We start from the raw sequence: 20314 nt of genomic DNA on the forward strand, positions 1-20314 counted from the left end.
GCTAGTGACCCTGAGAAGTGTGGAGGCTGAGCAGACATGGTAGTTTTCCATCGTGATTAAATAAAACTCCCAATCAAATTAATTGACACATTTACAATGAATGTCTGTAGGATTCCACTGCACAGTATTCTGACACAGATGTTCTGCAGTTAATGAAAATACCTGCAATGGTTTTTATTTTTACATCACTAAGCCAATTTTTCTCATTTCCTTTTGATAGTTTTCAAATCTTTTAAAATAACTAGTATCAATACTGATAATTTCTTCTAATGTCATTTAGACTACATTCTGTTTGACCATCATTGTACAGAAACTTCCATGAGGTAAAAATTCAAAGCCTTGCTCATTGACATTTGCCACATCTTACTACCTTGGCACCAGCCCTTCTCCAAGGGAAGGCTTTCCTGTTTAACTTGTGTGCTGCTGCCCCATTAATCCTTCACACAGACACACACAGGCACACACGTACTCACACAGTCCTTGAAGAACTCCCTCCCAAAATAAGTGTTCTGGATGTTGTAAGACCTGAGTTGCATAAACCCTGGACCTTGAGGGGAAAAGTGTTGGCTTTCAGTAGAGCTTGGATGAGCTTGATGAAGGAGAGGAACATAAAGGTCAGGGTAGCTAGAATGTGATGAATGAGGGGAGCATTGTGTACTCAGAGGCTGGAAAAGGACAGTGGGGACTGTGTCATGAAGGGCCTTGTACCCACTGTTGGAAATTTGGGTCTTATTCTAAGTGTGGTGGGAAACTATTGAGGGCTTAAAATGGAGGAGTGACATGACCAATCTAAGTTTTTAAAAGACCACTTAGATATCATTTGGGATGGATTAGGGAAGGGGAAACCTCAAGTAGCTTCTTGCACAAGTCCAGGTGAGAGATGAAGTGGCTTGGACAAAGGTGTTAGGAACAGATTTGAACACGGGAGTGTGAGGTTATGAAACCGTGTCAAGGTAGAGCTAAAGGTCTTGCTGATGGATTGGATGTGGGACTAGAGGGAAAGAGGAACCAAGGGTGACTGTGACTCCTAAGTTTTCGGCTTGCAGTAGGGTAGATGGTAGCACCATTTATGGAGATGAGAGAGTAAGCAAGGAAAAGGGTGAGAGAGAGAGAGAGAGAGAGAGATGGGGTTAAGAGATGGAGAAGGGGAACTCCTCTCTCTGTGTTGTTCATGGTACGTCTAAGGCACCTGTTAGACATCCAAGCGGACATGGCACACGGGCCATCAGCAGTCCAGAGAGAGTTGAGGGCCAGAAGACAAATATTTGGCAGTGGAGGGCATATCAACAGTGCCTAAAGCCATGGGAGAGAGGGCTGCCAGAGAGGAAATGAGGGCAGAGGACTGAGACGTCCTCGTGGTTCAGAGAACAAGGGGAGGCCTTGTAAAGTGACAGTGGCCTAAGGAAAGCCTGGGAAGAGATGGACGTGGCCTTCCTTTACTCAATAAATATGTAATGTGCTGTTCTAGAGGCTGGAGGTCCATTAACAAATTAAAAAAAGCACAAATCCCTGCCCTCATGGAGCTTTTGTTCTTCTGAGGGGACACAGTCAATAAAATGTAAACATGTCTGGTGAGAAGTGCTATGACGAAAAAGAAAGCAAACAGTAGCAGAGTGCTCAGATGGGGGCAGCTTGGTGGTGGTGTTTTAAATAGTGTGGTCGTTTTCACCTTCATATACATTTAAAGCATTACCTCTCCAATGAGTATTTGAATTTGAAACACATTTCAGTTGAATAGATAGCTTTCTCCCGCATTAGAGAGGTTGCACGAGAGGACCTGCAGTAGGTAGCAGGAGGGATGTGTTTCTGAAGGAGGGATGCAGTGCTTGCTGGCCCCCTGAAATCTCCCATAGCCTTTGGAGTACTAGGCCTCCACGTGGTAGGATGGCCCCTGCTTGTTTCCGTGACTGTCTTTTTGCTGCCCTGTACCAGCGGTGTGCTGGAGACTTCAGTAGTTCAGCTACAAGCGTAAGTGCAAATAGCTTTCCTTCCGCGTTCATTACCTGGGGATGGTGTTTACTGAGAAAAACAATCCATGTAAGGGAACAAAAATTTAATTCTCCCAGCTCTACATCCATATGACCCTGAACAATAATTTAACTTTTTTTTTCCCCACAGAATTAGTCTCTGTTTCCCTATTGCAAAGGACTCTCTGTCTTGTCTTGTATTTGAATAAGAATGTGTAAGATAATCATTCTGAAGCATTTTATTTCCAGAATCAGTGAAGCAGTAGGCATTATCTGGAACAGGTTCAGATGTGTCTTTAGCCACAGGACTTAAATGTTAAGGCCATTTTTAGCTTAATCCATACTGGAATAATTGAGAGAATTTGGGGAGAATTTGCTTCTTATGGTATGTAATACTGAAAATTATATTTTCTAATATACCTAAGGATTTTACTTTTCAGCATGAAGAGGAATTGAATTTTTTAACTCATGAATTCTGTTTTTTCCCATTACTAATCTTCTCCTCAAAAATGTCTTTCCAGGAGCCAAATTTAGAAAGTATGTTGGCCATTCTGCGCATGTCACAAATGTCCGCTGGTCCCATGACTTTCAGTGGGTATTGAGCACAGGAGGGGCTGACCACTCAGTTTTCCAGTGGAGATTTATTCCAGAAGGTGTCAGCAATGGTCTGCTGGAAACTGCACCCCAGGGTAAAAACCAGTTGTAATTTTTCAGCGTTTTTTGGGGGGGGGGTCAACAAAAATTTCAAAGAATGTTCTAACGTCTCTCCTGAAGATAAAGAGTTTAAAGCAATTTCAAAAAATTCATTCCTATAATAAAATTTAAAATTTAAAAGAAAAAACAAAACTTTTCAGACACACTTGAGTCTGTTGAATAACTTCCTTCAAAGGATTCTGTTTATACCAGATGCACGTTGAAGGTTAAAGGTTTACATGAAGGATTAGCCTTTGAGAATAACAAGAACAAAGACACTTCAGCCTCTTTAGGACAACTATAACTGTGGCGGGTCTACCCGGTGAGACAGCAGGGGGACAGAGTAACCTTGGGAGTAGGAGTTGGCTCCAAAATGAAGTTCAAAGAATGGTCCACAATTGGGACCAGTGTGTTCCATTTCAGTGGATGTATAGTTGTTCTATTTACTGTGATGCCAGCAGAAATAATCGGGTAAGAAAATTTAAAACCAAGTGAGGAAATGTTTTCACTAGGAGAGTTTCTGCAGATTTTGATCATGGCAATTACTGCCACTTAGTAGACATGGCAAAATGCTAAGAGGATATTTACTAAACAAAGTAGTTGGATTTCCTTTTGATCCAGGCTTCATTTTGGTAGAAGCTTTCCCTGACCTTTTCTTTTCCCTTTTCATTTTTCTTTCCTTCCTTCCTTCCTTCCTTCCTTCCTTCCTTCCTTCCTTCCTTCCTGTCTTTCTGTCTTTTCGTTTTTTGTTTTGCTCTTTTCAAAGCAAGATTTAAAACCCAAAGATTTGTGATCTTCTAAAAGTGTGGAAATGAACTCAGTCTTGCAGGGGCAGGTGGGGGAGGGGTAATTGTCCTTATCTATTAACGCTCCTGAAAGGAGTGTCCTGAACTTAACCAAAAGATGGGGGGGGGGGAGATGTTTTAAGAACCTACATCGAAGGAAAACTGTGGTATAGTGATTTTTAAATTTACTTTACTAGACAAAAGGAAATATTTTAAATAAATTTATAAGCTCTCTTGGGTCTCTGAACTTTGCTTGTTTATCACGGTTGTGTTTCTGCAGAAGGTGGCACTGATTCCTACAGCGAAGAATCTGATTCGGATTTATCTGACGTGCCGGAATTGGACTCTGATATTGAGCAAGAAACTCAAATCAATTACGATCGTCAGGTCAGTAAGCAGAGAGCCCTCATAACAAATGCCTTACAGCCCAGAATGTCTATCTCATTGGATTTGGACATTGCACTAAAAATGGATGGTACTTAGGCAGAAGAGAATCAAGATAAGAATAAGGAAAATCATCTGCCTCTTGTCTTCAAGTACAGATTGAAAGTAAGGCCTTTACCCATTCACATTATTAAAATTTTTTAAGTGGAAGGTAGTAGCCAATTTTAAAACTGAACCCATGACAGTTTTCTGTCTCTCTAGCACCTACAACTTTAAAAAATGTCTTTTTGCAGAAAAATATGCAAGTAAGCTATAGAATTTTTCATTTTCTTAACAGATCCTGAAAGCATGTGTTTTCTTTACAGAATTCGTAGTCCAGAGCCATGGTAGTTTACAAGTGAGCTGATGTCCTGCTTTCTCTCTTAACTTACACAGACCATTATGAAGACCATTATCCATTTAATTAAAGTAAAAGCCCAAATACAATACACATGATCTCTCCAGTCAGAAATCACCTCTAGTAGAAAAGTTGCACAATTACAATCAAATTGGGTCCCGGTTTTTTAAAAACAAATACTTCATTTTAGTGCTAAACAGAGAGTTGTTAAAGAGAGCCATTCTTCACAGGAATCTGGAGACTCGTCCCCTTTTTAAGGTTGATAACCGTAGGTTTTCTGTTTTCTTCCTCGTCATTTCATGAAAGTCTATGAAGCAGACACTGTACACGAGCATGGAGAATAAGATTTCAGGTTTCAGACACAGCAACTGTCAGTGTTGCCCATGGAAATGTTCCATAGAGGCCGGGGGCCACTGCCGTGTTATCACGTGTCTCTACAGGGCCAGATCCTGTGCTTTCATACACCAAATCCCACGGTAACCTGAGAGGTTAAGTACTTTGCCCACGTCCATATCACCCGTAGTATTAAGATAAGAATGCGAATCTGGGCTTCTCTCCAAAGTGCACATTCTATGTATTGCTTGGCTTTGCCTCTGCGTAAGCACTGAACATTTCCAGATGATGACTTTTTTTTTCCACCCTATAATCATCGCTCACTGATTCCATGTTTGAAATATTAGTTAGTACAAAGTCAGTCCAACTGATGGTTTGGGTCAACTTCTTGACGAAATCAGCTTGACTGTGCAATGTATTATGCAATAAAACTAAAGGTGAGGATTGAAAGGAAATTATTGTGGAAATATGCACACACACTAAACAATATTATACCCTGATATCAAGGGGAAATGGAATTAAAGCAAAGTGAACATAAAATTTAGGGGGAAAAAAGCAATTTCCTTTAGTTGGGAGTTTTGTATTTAGTAAAAAGGTGCTAGTAAAAGAATGAAAAGGCTTAACTATACTGAAATCCATGCCTAGGATTTATATATTCTCCTCGGCATCTTATTGTCTAAAGCTTTCATCTGTATTATTTGATTTATATTATATTTTGTTGCTGAATTACTCCTGAGCAGGAAGTTTTATTCTCTTCTACAAATGGAAATTTTAGGTCCACAGAGGTTATGAGACTTGTTCAAATCAGCAGTAGAAATGCCAAGACCAGAATTCAGTTCTCTTGAGTACTTGATGAGCTGAAAAAAGCATCATGGGCTCAGATGGATAATTAACTTTAGCTTTTACAAGCTTAGTTCATTGCATCTGCAATAGACAAAGCAGTAATGAGGTATCTTCTGACTTCCTTTTTTTTTTAATTTTAAAGATTTTTAGTTAAATCCTAAACAGAGACTTTATTATGATGATATATAATTTTTCAGGTACATAGCTTTATCAAATGAAATTTTTCCTTTATGAAGATGAACAATTATTAATAGATTTACTTTGTCTTGACTATGTTAAATTGAAATCCCTAGGTAGTAGGGCATGAATACATGATAGAGAAACAGCTTACTTTATATTTAGATTAAATTGTAGGAAATGTTCTCTGAGTCAGCAGCACATTTTAGGTCCTAGGTTAGGCCAAGAGCTTTCGTCTGAATCTCAGAATCTGATCTGTCAAGATGCATGAGATCATGAACAAAGATAATTCCAAAGAGTGATGACCATGATTCATGAGGTCTGCATTTTGCAAATGTCAGAATCATCAAGAGATTTCTCACCCTAGAAGAAATCATAGCAAAACATTTTATTTTTATTGATAATTTATTGAAGAATTTCCTTTATTTATTGGAAAATTATCATATGTTCTGAATTATTTAAACTCAAGATGATTTCGAATCCCAAAGATTTAAAAGGTATTTCAAGGTAGTTTTGTTCATTAGAAAGTAAACTTCATTCTCATGTCTTATGTACTTGATTTGGTCTATCTTTTCAAAGAACCAACTCTTAATTTGTTCATCTTTTCTATTGTCTTATTCTTTATTTCATTTATTTCTGCTCTAATCTTTATTATTCCCTTCCTTCTGCTAACTTTGGGCTTAGTGTGTTCTTTTTCCTCATTCCTTGAGGTATATTTTTAGGTTGTTGATCTGAGAGTTTTCTTTTTTCTTAAAGTATATGTTTATAGTTACATACTTTCCTCTTAGAGCTGTTTTTTCTGTATCCCGTAAGTTTTGTTATATTGTGTTTCCATTGTCTTTTGTCTCAAGATATTTTTTAAAATTTTCTTCTTGATTTCTTCTTTGATCCATTCGTTGTTCAGAAGTGTGTGGTTTAACTGCCACATACTTACGAATTTTCCAGCTTTCTTCCTGTGACTGATTTCCACTTTCATACCACAGTGGCCAGAAAACATACGTGATGTGATTTCTATCTTCTTGAATTTATTGAGACTTCTTTTGTGGCCTAACGTCTGATGTATCCTGAGAAGAACGCATATCCTGCTGCTGAAGGCTGGGATGTTCTAGATATGTCTGCTAGGTTATTTGGTCTGCAGTGTTCTTTATCTGCTATTTTCCTATTGATTCTTTGTCTGGGTCATTATCCATTGTTCAGAGTGACGTCTTCTGCAACTATTACACTACTGATGTTTATTTCTCCTTTTAGTTCTGTTAGTATACGCTTTATATATTTAGGTGCTCCGATGTTGGGTACGTATTTAAAATGGTTATATCTTCTTGATGAATTGGCCCCTTTATCATTATATATAATGACTGACTTTTGTCTCTGGTGACCATTTTTAGCTTCTTATGTTCTCAGAAACTTGATTGCCTGCAGTTAAAGACCTCCTGAGAATGCCAAGATACTAATATTTTTGAAACCTGGAGAGTCTCAACTAAATGTTTCTGCTATGCTTTAAGGTTTACAAAGAAGATCTACCTCAGCTAAAGCAACAAAGTAAAGAGAAAAACCATGCAATGCCCTTCCTCAAAAGAGAAAAGGCTCCTGAGGACAGCTTGAAACTCCAGTTCATACATGGGTGGGTGCCTGTCACCAGCCTTATCAACAGACCATTGGGTCCCCTCTTCTTGGTGCTGTCCCACTTCAAGCTGGCTCTTCTCTCCAGTGTGTATTTACCTGAAGTTAATATTAGAACCATGATTCTCTGTCCGGTTGTCTCAGGTGATGTTCTGTGGCCATAACAATGTGTATGTCTAGATTCTTCATGCTTCATTGACTTCATATGCATATGTTTCTGCGGCTCATCGTTACCGCAGTCTGTTCTCTCCCCCATCCCTGTTCCTGTTACCCCCATATCTCCTGCTCTGTTTAGCTGGCTCCACCTAGGACAGTATTTTCTTGAAACAATTTTGCTCACATGTGCCCACAATAATTTTGAATTTTAAAAATATAAGGTACAACCTTCCACACTTCAAGTTGACATCTAAAATTTTTCAATGTAAGGTTAAATGATTGTGAAGAATTTATTATCTAGTGTTTTATAAATACATCATTCATTTAAGGGGATCAGTTGGAACCTAAATGTTATAGATATTTGATTCCCACTGTCACCAATTAAAAAAATTCCTGCTACTTCTCCCATAGAATTTGATACTAATGTGGTATTTTTATGCTTGAAAGGCTTTTATTGATCACCCTATCATACTTTTTGCAAGGAAAGAAATGTATATAAGTGCAATTTAAATTTAATTCCCTGTGATCCTAAGTCTAACTTGTGTTATCTAATCTACTATGGTATCCACTTAATGCCACTGTTCACATGAAATATGGCTAGTCTGAATTGAGATGTGTTTTAGGTGTAAATACACACTGGATTTTGAAGACTTAGCATGAAAAAAAGAATGTAATATATCTCATTAAAATGTTTTATATTGAGGGGTGCCTGGGTGGCTCAGTCAGTTACGTGTCAGAATCTTGATCTCAACTCAGGTCTTGATCTCAGGGTCATGAATTCAAGCCCCCGTTAGGCTCCACGCTGGGCATAGAGCCTACCTAAAAAATGTTTTATATTGATTACATAATAATATTTTAGACACAATGGGTTAAATGTTCTTAAAATAAATTTCATCTGTTTCTTTTTAACTCTTTTAATGTAGAAAATTTTCACTTCCCTGCATGGTTTGCATAATATTTCTATTGGACATTGCTGCTCTAAGTGTTCATTCTTTTTTGGATTGAAGTTTTGTTACAACTATTAGTAGTACAAAGCTTATCAGTCCAATACAAACACAAATTCTAATAAGTACTTACTAAATATAAACAATTTTATTGGAAAACAATTTTAATAAGATTTTTTTCAGAGAGTTCAGATATATATACACATATATTACTGCTAGAATGTGATAGAGTTTAGTATTGATTCTATTCCCATTTTTTTGTTTTTTAATAGTTACAAGCACTGAGAAAGCTTATTCACATAAATAAGTAGACGAGAAAGGAAACAATTTTATCGTAGCAACCTTACTCAGTTCTTTAAACTCCTCTTGCAACACAGATCGGTATATCTTGTAATTTTAATACATCACACGAAAATATAATGATCTATCCCTTGACAATTCAATTAAATCACTCTTCAATTTTGTTAAAAGCAAAGTATTGGAAATCACTTGACTTACAAAAGAACTTCATATCTAGTTATTGGAATTGTTCACTTTCAACATCCACACTTGGGTTTGTTCTGGTGTTCCTGGAAGGTTCGAGGCTCCAGGGTAACACACCTTAGTAAAATTCTAGGTGGACAAAAGGAATGACTTTCTAATGTGAGAGGAAGGTGATAGAGAAAGGGGAGGTGGGAAGGGAAAACCTGTACCTCCTCACAGGTGTGTTCTCAGACTGGCCACTTTTAAGAACACATACAATAGCTGAGGATCTAAAAACAAATTCTGTTAAAATTATCAGTGCACATTTGCCCTTTAGTGAGTCCTCGCATGCCCTCAGAGATCCTCGTACCCCTGTTGAGGATTACCGTCCCAAGCAACTCTGGAGATACCCGTGGTTCTGCTTGTGCATGACCATATCACTGCGATAGCTTTGCCTTCTCATCCCTCCTGCTCTGTTGACTCACTGTCCATTCAGCTACTGTGCATTTCTTGGACCTGTGCTTCAGTTACAGAGGCTACGACTGTAGGAACAATCTATTCTACACGCAAGCTGGAGAAGTGGTCTATCACATTGCTGCAGTTGCTGTTGTGTACAACAGACAGCAACACTCCCAGAGGCTGTACCTGGGACATGATGATGACATTCTCAGCCTGACCATCCATCCAGTGAAGGACTACGTGGCCACCGGACAGGTATATATCTCTCCTCTGAGATGGGGGCCTAGCCAAAAAGAGAGAGGATTTAGTTTTGAACCCAGTTTACATACTGGTTCAAGAAATACTTGATACAAACAAACATGAGGGATGTAGCTGAAGATTCAGTGAAGACTGGGTCATGTCGTGATGGTGGGAGCATCACCCAGGACATTACAGCACTGTGGGAAGCCTTGAGGGATTTCATCTGACATGATATCAATGAACAGGATTAGCTAAAACTGAAATAAGTTCTAGGAAGGCAGTCTTAATATATTTTCTTCATCACTGTATACCGAGTACTTACTATATCCTCGGTAATCAATAAATTGAATGAATGAACCATCTTTTAATACTAGCAAAACATTTAGTGAACAGTTATTTTTGTAAAACTTAAAGCCATGAATTTTGACTAATTGATCATTTTATATTTTAACCTTTCAAAAAATTCTATCAGAACCATTTTGGAATGCCTGAACTTTGGATTGAACCTGTAATTGAAAAGCTACTCAAAACAGAGCCCTGTATTCAGTCATTTTGTGCCTGCAGAGAAATAAAGTCAACTTCATAATCAAAAAATCCATTAAACTCAGATTTATTAGCTTGTGGCAAAGCAGTAATGTTAACAGTATTTTCAGTTTTGTACTCTTTTCTTCCAATGTATAGACTACTTATTTGTTCAGTTTTATCATGGGCTTTTAACTGCAGGTAAGACTTAAACGGATTCTCAACATGTAAGTGGCAAATTCAAGGAAAAACATGTGGTAGGAGGGTCAGAAATTAACATGAAACAAGTGATTCTGAGACCTAAACGTAGGTGGTAGAGAAGTCTTTGCACAGAATTCATAGCCTCGTGTTCATGAGATCAGTGGTGAAAGTGAGGACATGAAGGGAGTCAGTCCCCAGAAATGTGCATTTTGGGGAAGGAAAGTCCATGGCTTTTTATAGAATTTGTAAAAGAATTATAGTCCTTCAAAAGAAAAATGCCATTAACTGACATACTGGTTTGCTACCAACTGTATATTAAACCATCTCTTCTGAATTAGCTGACATGGTTAAGTTTCTTACAAGTAATTGATGACTACTTTGCATTTTTACATTTCACTCTCCTCCCTCCCCTTTTTATTGTCCTTATAAACAGATGATGCCTGGTTCATGAGTATAATAACCTTCCTTTGAAAAAAGGAACAGAAATTGGTTCTTTTCATAAACCCCTGAGGAGATACCGCATTCTTTCCTGTAATGGCTGAGAGGCAAACCAGTGACAAATCAATACACCAGTAGCCACTCCAGGGGTAACTGGGCCTCCATACACCAGTGTAGGAGTTGGCTAGATTCTGCTTCGTTATGTGCATGCTTTTATGTCCCGTTTTCTCTTTTATAGTCATTACACCCAACAGGGTTCTTTTTTCCCTAACAATTAAGTGGGGAAAACCACTTTGCTATTAAATTTTTTCTGTTGTTGGGAATTAGTGGGGGAGAAGTTTGTATCCCCTCAAGGAGAATCTGCCTTAAGAGCAGGTAAGTCATGAAACTTATTTCCCAGGGGAGAAGCAGGGCCAGGCCTTCTTGGGATGAGTGAAATAATTGAGATGGTGACTTCCGTGACCAAGAAGTGGAATTGTATGTGGAGTTGAGAAGGCAAGAGAGAGAAATGTCGAACTAACTCAAAAAGCACAGTGGACATTTGATTTGGAGTTTTAAAGTACCTTCCCTGGGAGCCATGCGCCAGGTTAGGCTGTCCTGGCACCCAGTGTGATGCCCAGAATGAGCCTGTTAGACTCTTTGTGCTTCTGTTTTCTCAACTGGAGAATAATGGCGTCAGACCAGATCATTTCTAAGAGTCTCCCACTTTGCAAATGTGTGGTTTGGGATTTCTTTTTTTTTTAATAATAATTTTTTATTATGTTATGTTAGTCACCATACAGTAGATCCTTAGTTTTTGATGTAGTGTTCCATGATTCATTATTTGGTTTTGGATTTCTGAGCAGCGCTTGACTCAAAGGAGCTCGGAGAATGACTCGTGGAAATCATTCCTGTTAACATTTATAAGTAGTTAATAACACTTGCCCTGTTATTTAAGGTTGGAAGAGATGCTGCTATTCACGTGTGGGACACGCAAACTCTAAAATGTTTGTCGCTGTTGAAAGGACAACACCAGAGAGGCGTGTGTGCGCTCGATTTTTCAGGTAAGCATCCGTTTCCCACTGAAGTCATTGATGGTTCTGCATTTACTTAGGCCCAGGTTTTTCGGGTTTTGTTTTTGTTTTTACAACCTCCTCTTTAGTTCTGTTTATAATGAGCTAAGCCCTTGGTGTGTCAGCTACCCAGTCTCCGACTGGAAATCAGACATGTGAATACCTCACACGAAAAATGTGGCCTTTAGATGACACGTCCTTTCCTGGCCTTTCTCGTTTCCTTTCTCCCAAGTCATTACCCAGAGCTCACACTGTGCTCTGCATTAGTTTGAGCGGTTTGAAATCCAGAGCATCTGTTGCCGTAGAAAGTCTTAGTTGCAAATGTCTGGCAGTGACTCAGAACATCAATTTCAATTTCATCTCGCCAAGTAAGTGGGAGTACGGCACTTGCAATTTAAAATATCAAGAACTAGAGGGAGGGCTGCAAATTCTCTGCAAAGGGCCACTTTACAGCACTTGTGTTTTGGAAATTTCATGTTGAAAATAACAGAGCTGGGTTTTCCATCTCCTTAATTTAAGTTTGAACACAGTGCTTTTAGAATACTAACTGATGAATGTAATTTCCTTTACAGTGAGGCCGTTTCTTTAAGCTAGAATGGAGAATGAATCACCAAAGATGTTTTCACCTTGAATATTTAATCCCAATTGTAGAAGTTAGATATAAGTAGAAAAAATTATAAACTTTCTACTGAAAATTGATTCTATATTTTTTTTCTAAATTCCATTCAGATGTTTAATAAGTGCAGTGTGTGTAATGTTAATCATGAAATTCAGTGACTCCACAACGGCATTCTCTTTCCTATGTCGCCGTCTCTGCTTTCCTCGCTCAAGCCTGACTCCTTCTCATTTCTGCGCTGGTAATCATGCTGGACTCTGATTCCATTCCCACTTTCTCCAGTCCATCCTACCCAGTTCTGGAGTCTTCTGGGAATGAAGTTACATTGCTACCATGTGGATTCCTCTTGGTTGGCTGACTTGGGGCTGAGCCCTCGGTTGGACATTCGTGGCCTTCCATGATGTGGCCTCAACCTCCCTTTGCGGTGTTTCCACCCACTTAGCCGTTCATGTTCCCTTATGTCTCCCTAGCTGTAGAACTGGAATGCATGGCTCTCCTTCTTTTTGCCTGTGTCCCTTTGCTCATGCTTCATGTGTCCGTTCAAGTCCTACCATCCTTTAAGATCACCTTCCGGGGAGAAATAACCTGCCCCTTGTTCTGCATCCCCTGGCCCGTGGTAGTCATTGTTCTTGTGCTGCCTGTTGGGGTCCATGTGGTACAGTCGCTGTTTGTACTCATGCCCTTCTCATACGATCACCTGCTCGGCCAGCAGAACCCGTCGCTCTCCTCCCCACTGCGCCTGTGGCAGTGCTGCGGACGCAGAAGCGACTCCAAAACTGTGAAGGAGTGAGTGAGGTTTTGCCTCCTACACTTTGTCTCTCCTGTCACTGTTACTACTAGAACTTCACATTGTAAACCATGTTTGGGTGAAAATGATCTCTTTATTTTTTGACCTACGAAGAAACATGGGGCAGTGAGGGGGGATTTTTTTGTGACCAGCATATCCTCACATACTGTAAACTACTGTACAAATCCGAACTGCTGTATCGTTATTAGGGGTTATCTGAGACTTTCTGTGGTTATTGAACTAGTAAAACTCCAGGCTAAAGAGTCCCTACTCCACACTGGCAGGCATGTGAGGTTGGGAAGGCCTGAGTACGAGGGAGGGAGGGCAGTCGGCATGCCACCTGCCTGTGGGAAGCCTGGATAACGCACCCAGTAACAGCAAATACAAAGTCCTAAACTTCCAGAAGTTGGATGGGCCTGTAGTTTTAATGTGTCGTATGTCCCTGAGAAAGCAGTAAAATCTGAAAGGAAACCATAATTTGAGTTCAAACTCAAGTGATTCTCTTTCAAGGTTGTGAGTGAGTTTCTTCTGCTTTTTTTCATGGCTCTACTCCTCAGTAGCTCAGCTGCACTTTTCCTAAAATTAACTGCGCTAGCCAATACATATGCACATACTTAATACAAAAATTATATTACTAAATATGCTCTAGAAAAGTAGTAAGAGACCCACTGGCAAAAATAAATAAAACATAAATGTGTATTAAATTATAGGGAATCTAATATATTCATATTTTTGGCAACATTAAAAATTGACACTACAACTCCAGATAATTTGGCACCATATAATAAAAGCTATAACTCAAAATGACAAGTATGTGGACTATGTGTATTTCATACATATTTCTATGTATCAAGTTAAGTGAAAGAGAAAAAATACAACTCAAAATAGCATCTATTCACTAATTTCCCCTGGAAATATGTGTATGTGTATTAACATATAAGCAGAGTGGCAAGAAATTTAGAATAATATAAATTGAATTTAATAATCATTAGAATATTTTTTCCGTAGAATTAATTTCTTGGTTTTTAAATTAAGACACATCTAATGTCTGTTACTTGCATGCCTTTAAGGATGGGATTAGAGGAATATTGATTAAAGACGTTGAATAGAGATGAGTTAGTAGCAATAAGCTGGTCCCCAGTAAATTGACCTCTGTATTTCTGGAAAGTCCTCTCTCCTCTGGGCCTAATAGTTTTGAAGAAGGAAAAATGAAGAGATTAAGTGAACTTAGAAATCTTTCCTCCGTAAGGCAGCCTCTCACATCAATTGCATGGGGAGAGAAACCAGATGCTTTAGAAAGAGGTTGGGAAGCTGATTCCATCACTGCTTCTAATTCCCACTTAGGGCAAATAAATATTGAGATATGAAATATTCTCTGTATAAAAAGGATATTTCAGTTTCAATAATATATTCTCTGTTGCCCAGATAACTGACTGGGGAGGAGCCATATTTGTTCAGCAAACATGTTATTTTTGATTGTGGAAAATTGCATTTGTCTCAGAGTTCAGGTACAATGATGATATATAAATGGCAGAAAGGAAGCTAGTTGGTAGTTTTAGGAAGCACTGCTGTTAAGGACTATTCAGGAAGACCTTTGACTAGTAGCTCTTGTGTTTGAGCCTTCTTTGCCTGTGTAACCTTAAAGGAGACAAATGATGGCAGGTGGCTGTTCTTTGTGGTCTCTGTGGCACCTCCAGAAGGTGTGAGCAGAGGTCTTTTTGATCTCACTTATATTGGTAGTACTTTGTGTGATGATGACAAAACTGAAAGCCCTGAATCACGTTCTAGACCAAGAATGAGGATCCAGAAAGTTTGGTGGTATGGCGGGGATAAAAGTCAGACGGTGGCAGATCCGGAGCTAGAACCCAGGTCTCCTGCCTCAGTGCAGTGAGAAGGCACCAAGCCTGGGGTTTTAGGCTGGCAAGAGCTATGCCAGGAGCTCTCCCCTCTGAGTCCTCTTGCCTGCTCCTGCCTCTGCCCTCCATCAGGGCCAGTGCACACTTGGAACATGAGAGTCATACCTGGAGCACTCAGTGTCACCCCCTTTACCCAAAGGCAAGTGTCTCCAGCTGCCCTGCCCCCACTTGCCAGTATAAAGGTGGAATGGGCATGGTGGTACACAGAGGCTGCCACAGAACAGCCCCCAGTAAAAAGAGAGCCCTGTCCTAGAGCAGGCCTGAAACACACATTTATGGACTAGGAACAGGAGCAACTCTACCTTTCTTTTGAAAAGTGATAGAAAAGTGAGTAGCTTAAGTCAACATGCCAAGAGAGATTACTTCAATTTCCCTATTGAACCACATGAACAGGGCACCAACATTGGTCATTACCTAGCTGGTGGCACCATCTGTGTCCCTCAGGACCCCATATCCATTCATCTCTTACAAGCCAGCTCATTTGGGGAGGTGTTGTGGAGACCTGATAGTACATTGGTCTCTTATTAGAAAAAGAAACTTTCATGGAAATACAGAGCAGGCAACAAATAAATGTGAAAACTAGACAACAAATAAGCAGTCATACGAGGGGGTTTAGATTAATCCATTCTTGCTGCTGTTGCAAAGCAAACAAAAAGACATTTTTAATGAAAACCATTTCTTAAAACATAACCCATAACTCCATGTAAACAAGAAGGAATGAATTTACATTCTGTCACTTAATTGAGCAACTCTTTGCTCTGTGAATTCATTACCACTGGCTAGGGAAAATGGAGCCATCTTTGATTTTGTGCTTACGGGACAGAAGGTGCTTCCACACAAATAGAAAACCAGATTAGAGACAGAAAGTTTCAGCCACATAATTTTTTTTAGTTTAATATCCTACTCATATTTTTAAAAATCTTCACTGAATAATACTGATTTCCACAAGGGCATGTCTAAGACTAACTGGATTTCATTATGTTCAATTCTGAAAATCTATGCATTTTTTATGAGCCCTGAATGCAGGGACCAACTTGTAATCATCTGAGTAGAAATTTTCTCTTTCCACTATGCCCTTTACCATTGACATTAAGTGCCTTAGAATTATTTCTGGTCTGTGTCACGGAATATCCATAATTAATACATACTGTGACTGGAAAGATTTAAAAGGACATTACCTTGACTCTAAAAATATGGCTGAAAATTAAAAAAACTCCAACTGGTCAAGGAACAATGGATCTTCAAAGTGAAAGCCAAGTCTCTTTGGGGGACGGTGGAGGAGGGCAAAAATTGGGAAAAGATAAAAAGGTGGCCAATTATATTTCCGAACCACATGGTATGCAGAAATAGCCTACACCTGCAGAATTTAAGAAAAGGTCACTATCCTAAAGAAGAGGTATGGTTGTCGAGGTGCATTTGGGTTTGTACTGTTTCTTCATTTCTCCTCATAGTCACGAATTAGGGTAGAAAGGAATAGAACCGGGAAGACAAGCTGATAGAACCTTGAGGAAATGCTAATAAAAAGCCAAAAAAAATTAATTTACCCCAAGACCTTCTTCGAAAGACACAAAATTTGAACCATCATTTTAAATGTGTGGATTCTTGCCTTCTAAGGCTGTATTACTATAGCTACACAGGTTACAAAAGGAAACACAAAATGTAGACTTAATAAATGGGAAGAAAAGAGACACTGAATATTAGTGCCATGTTTTTGAAAGAAATAATTAAAATTTGTAAACATAGCACACTGTCTTTCCCTTCATACTACCATACACACTTTTTTTTTTTAAAGATTTATTTATTTTAGAGAGTGCGTGCAAGCAGGGGGAGGGGCAGAGGGAGAGGAGAGAAGCGGACTCCCCGCTGAGCGAGGAGCCCCCTGCTGGGCTCAATCCTAGAACCCCAAGATCATGATGTGAACCTAAACCAAGAGCCTGAGGCTTAACCGACTGAGCCACCCAGGCGCCCCCATACACACATTCTGTCTTTATCTCCTACTTCCTCTTCAGTGTCACCAGCATTCACTGGAAACTAGCTTAGTGGGAGGGTCACAAAGGAAATGTGATATGATTACTATAAGCCTTAGCAGAGCTTATAATCTAACAAAGAGAAGAGAGAGGAAGCTCTGATAAATAATAAATAAAATCACCAAAATACAGAGGCATATTACTACAGAAGCAGAACCAGGCTGTCCCAAGAGGTACGGAAAGAGTAATGTTGGTAGTGAATAGGAAGCCACTATCAGTTCCCTCTCCCAAACATTTAGAAAGAGACCTTGCACAATTTAAAGCCTGGTGATGGTTAAGGAACAATGGATTTGGAAGACACATTTGTTTATCGTGGCCATGTGATGGTAATTTAGCTCTTTTGGAAAGCATGAATGTCTCATCTGATACTGAGCCTACTAGCTTGAAAGGGTTCATGTAACTTTCAAATCCTTGTCTCATACTTAGTAATAGTCCAGGATTGAGTTGGATTTGTTTGCTAAGCCAGGCTCTTCCTTTCTCTGATTCTGCTCCTGCCTCTGGAGAAGGAAGCGTTGTAGCTTGGGGGACGATCTGGCACAAGGAAGGGCACTCACAGGTTGGGCGTTGGTTAGCATCTGGGGAGGGTTGCCAGATTTAGCAAATCGAAATATGGGAAGCCAAATAAAATTTTAGTACAAGTATGTTCCATGCAATGTAAGTGGAATAATTAATTTCAATAATGCATGGGACCTACTTATACTAAGAAATTATTCGTTACTTATCTGAAATTCCAGTTTAACTAGGTTTCCTTTATTTTAGCTGGCCACTCTAATGTGGCCTGACTTTGAAAATACCAGTTAAGGGGCTCCTGGGTGGCACAGCGGTTAAGCGTCTGCCTTCGGCTCAGGGAGTGATCCCGGCGTTATGGGATCGAGCCCCACATCAGGCTCCTCTGCTATGAGCCTGCTTTTTCCTCTCCCACTCCCCCTGCTTGTGTTCCCTCTCTCACTGGCTGTCTCTATCTCTGTCGAATGAATAAATAAATAAAATCTTAAAAAAAAAAATACCAGTTAAGACCCTGGGTGGATTGGGGAGAAACAGTTTATCAGATACTTGTGTTTCTTTGCCCTCATGTTGTGGGGAAGAAGACACCTGCTAAACTAACTGATAGTGAATCTGGCCACCCATCTCCCAGTCAGCATGGAGCTAAAGTGAAATCATTGAGTCTAGACACTCCTCCTGTGAATCTGGCTTGTGAGGAGGAAGGAAGGGAAAGACTTGCTAACTGTATGGCTTCTTTGGTCTTAAAGGGGAAAAAACATATTAACAATTTTTGATTTTCAATTTAATTACGTAGACAATATATTTTAAGTGTTTTTTTTTTAAACAACCCAAGTGTCTACATTATAGTAGTCATTCATGACATTATAAATGATATTGAATACTAAGGGAAAATGTTCACCATACAACAAATGAAAGAAGATTAGATAATAGTACATTCATTATCATCCTGGTTTTGTTTTTTAAAAGCACATTTATATGGAGAAACTGACAGGATATACACTAAAGGTAGGCCTAAAAATTGGGATGATTTCTAAATTTCCTCTATATTTTCTAAATGTCCTATAATAAGCATAGTACATTTGAAACAGGGAAACTAAAAGATTAAGATTTTTTTAATTATATGTCAACTTTTGAAAGAAATTTTGAAATTAAATTTAGTTTCTGTAATGCTCTTATCTTGGAGGTTTAAATAGAACCCAGTTTTTTAAAGCTGAAAAGAGACTGAGTCACAAAGCCAAAGGGCTCTTCGAGTAAATGTCATGAGATTTGTTTGTCATGAAATAGGCAAGGTCTTTGTGATGTACCTGGGAGGCTTCCCCCAGCTCCGTGTCTCAGGCTGGAGTGTTAAGTCAGTGATTTAATCCATCAACCAGTTATGACGCATTAAGAAGCTCAGCTCTTATTAGAGATGCGTTTCATTCAGCAGGTCCTGCTAGTATATGATACTTCTAATGTGCTGTAGCCTAAATAGTATTCTTAACACCCACTTCATATTTGTCTTACAGTGTATGAAATGTTTTGGTTTTTCATTGAAGAAATGAGTCATTTGCCATTTGTGTTGTTTTCATACAGCTGATGGAAAATGTCTGGTGTCGGTTGGTTTAGACGATTTTCACAGTATTGTGTTTTGGGACTGGAAAAAGGGAGAAAAGATAGCCACCACAAGGTAAGGCGGTGCTGAGGTCGTGCAGCCTCCTGCTGATTCTCTCGCTTCAGTAAAGGTCAATCGTTTTCATTTTCTGGTGAGATTTCATCTTCAAACTCAGATGGAACTCACATGGAAAGCTTAACACCTAAGCCAAAACCTACTGCGATATTTCATGGGGACAAACCCGACTTAGAGCAGTTAATGTTTGTTTCAGGGAACTGGAAAATCTCGAAACCCTTTCCAGAGAGTTACTCATCATTTCACTTATAGTAATATACACATTGTCTTTATCAGAGCTTTTGCTTGCACTAGAAAAGCAGCTTTTTGCAGACTTGGGCCTCACCCCTTGTTTTTCGACTGTCTTTGCATCTGGTAGAGGAGTGCCAATGTCACTCGAGTCAGAAGTACCATTTGTCATGAGGCTGTGTCATGCTGGAAAGGAGGCCCCATCGTGTGCAACTGCCACTCGCTTTCAAAGCAGGCAAATTGTTTTCCTAATCTCCCCATTTTATAAATAGACTTTCCAAGACCGACTGCTGTTTATAGACCACCTGTCCTCCCTTACCCCAGCCTCCCTGCCTGCTGAATCAGCCCAAGGTCTGAACACTCCTTTCTACTCTGACTTACGTTGGGCTTAGCTGTTTGCCGGCCACGGTCAGAGGTCAACATAGTTGGCAGCCCAGGCCCGGTGATACAATTTGCTGCCCGAGACAGGTTATCAGCTTACCTCTCCACTAGTTCTTCTCTACACGAACCAACTTCCTTTCTGTCTCGCAGTATAAAGTCATTTTTAAGTTAACGGCTTTGAACCCCAATATTCACTTTGTAAATTAATATTTCCCTTCATAGTATTAAATAGGAAGAAAGGTTTTTTTGGCAATTTGATTTAATAAATGAAGATCTGTAAATTGCTGGGGACTCAGAGCAGGAGCAGATGGAGCCCTGAGGACTCCAGCTGACCATCTTAGGAGAAAACAGAAGATTTTCTGATAAGTGCTATTGAGATGAAATTCTTGGCAGCAAATAACAGCTCATAAATCTGCCTGCCCAAGTGGGCTTTCTTGGTCTCTCTTTCTAGTATTCCACACTGTTTTATCATTCCCTGCTAGTACTCAGATTCAGCCCTTCATTAGAACTCTGGCT

The 20314-nt window shown here is 39.4% G+C and overlaps 1 protein-coding gene across 5 annotated transcripts in view; it reads left to right on the top strand.

Moving 5' to 3' along the window:
- Positions 1–20314, top strand: part of EML6 (EMAP like 6) — a 278507-nt gene that overhangs the window by 165732 nt on the left and 92461 nt on the right. For all 5 annotated transcript variants that reach the window (XM_034659141.1, XM_019792847.2, XM_034659142.1 and 2 more), the window contains 6 exons: positions 2489–2656; positions 3726–3832; positions 7082–7200; positions 9289–9475; positions 11559–11664; positions 19096–19189. In XM_034659141.1, the coding sequence (XP_034515032.1) occupies positions 2489–2656; positions 3726–3832; positions 7082–7200; positions 9289–9475; positions 11559–11664; positions 19096–19189 (781 nt within the window). The remainder of the gene's footprint in view (positions 1–2488; positions 2657–3725; positions 3833–7081; positions 7201–9288; positions 9476–11558; positions 11665–19095; positions 19190–20314) is intronic.

The sequence above is a fragment of the Ailuropoda melanoleuca genome, chromosome 4 (genome assembly GCF_002007445.2).
Source record: "Ailuropoda melanoleuca isolate Jingjing chromosome 4, ASM200744v2, whole genome shotgun sequence".
Lineage (NCBI taxonomy): Eukaryota > Metazoa > Chordata > Mammalia > Carnivora > Ursidae > Ailuropoda > Ailuropoda melanoleuca.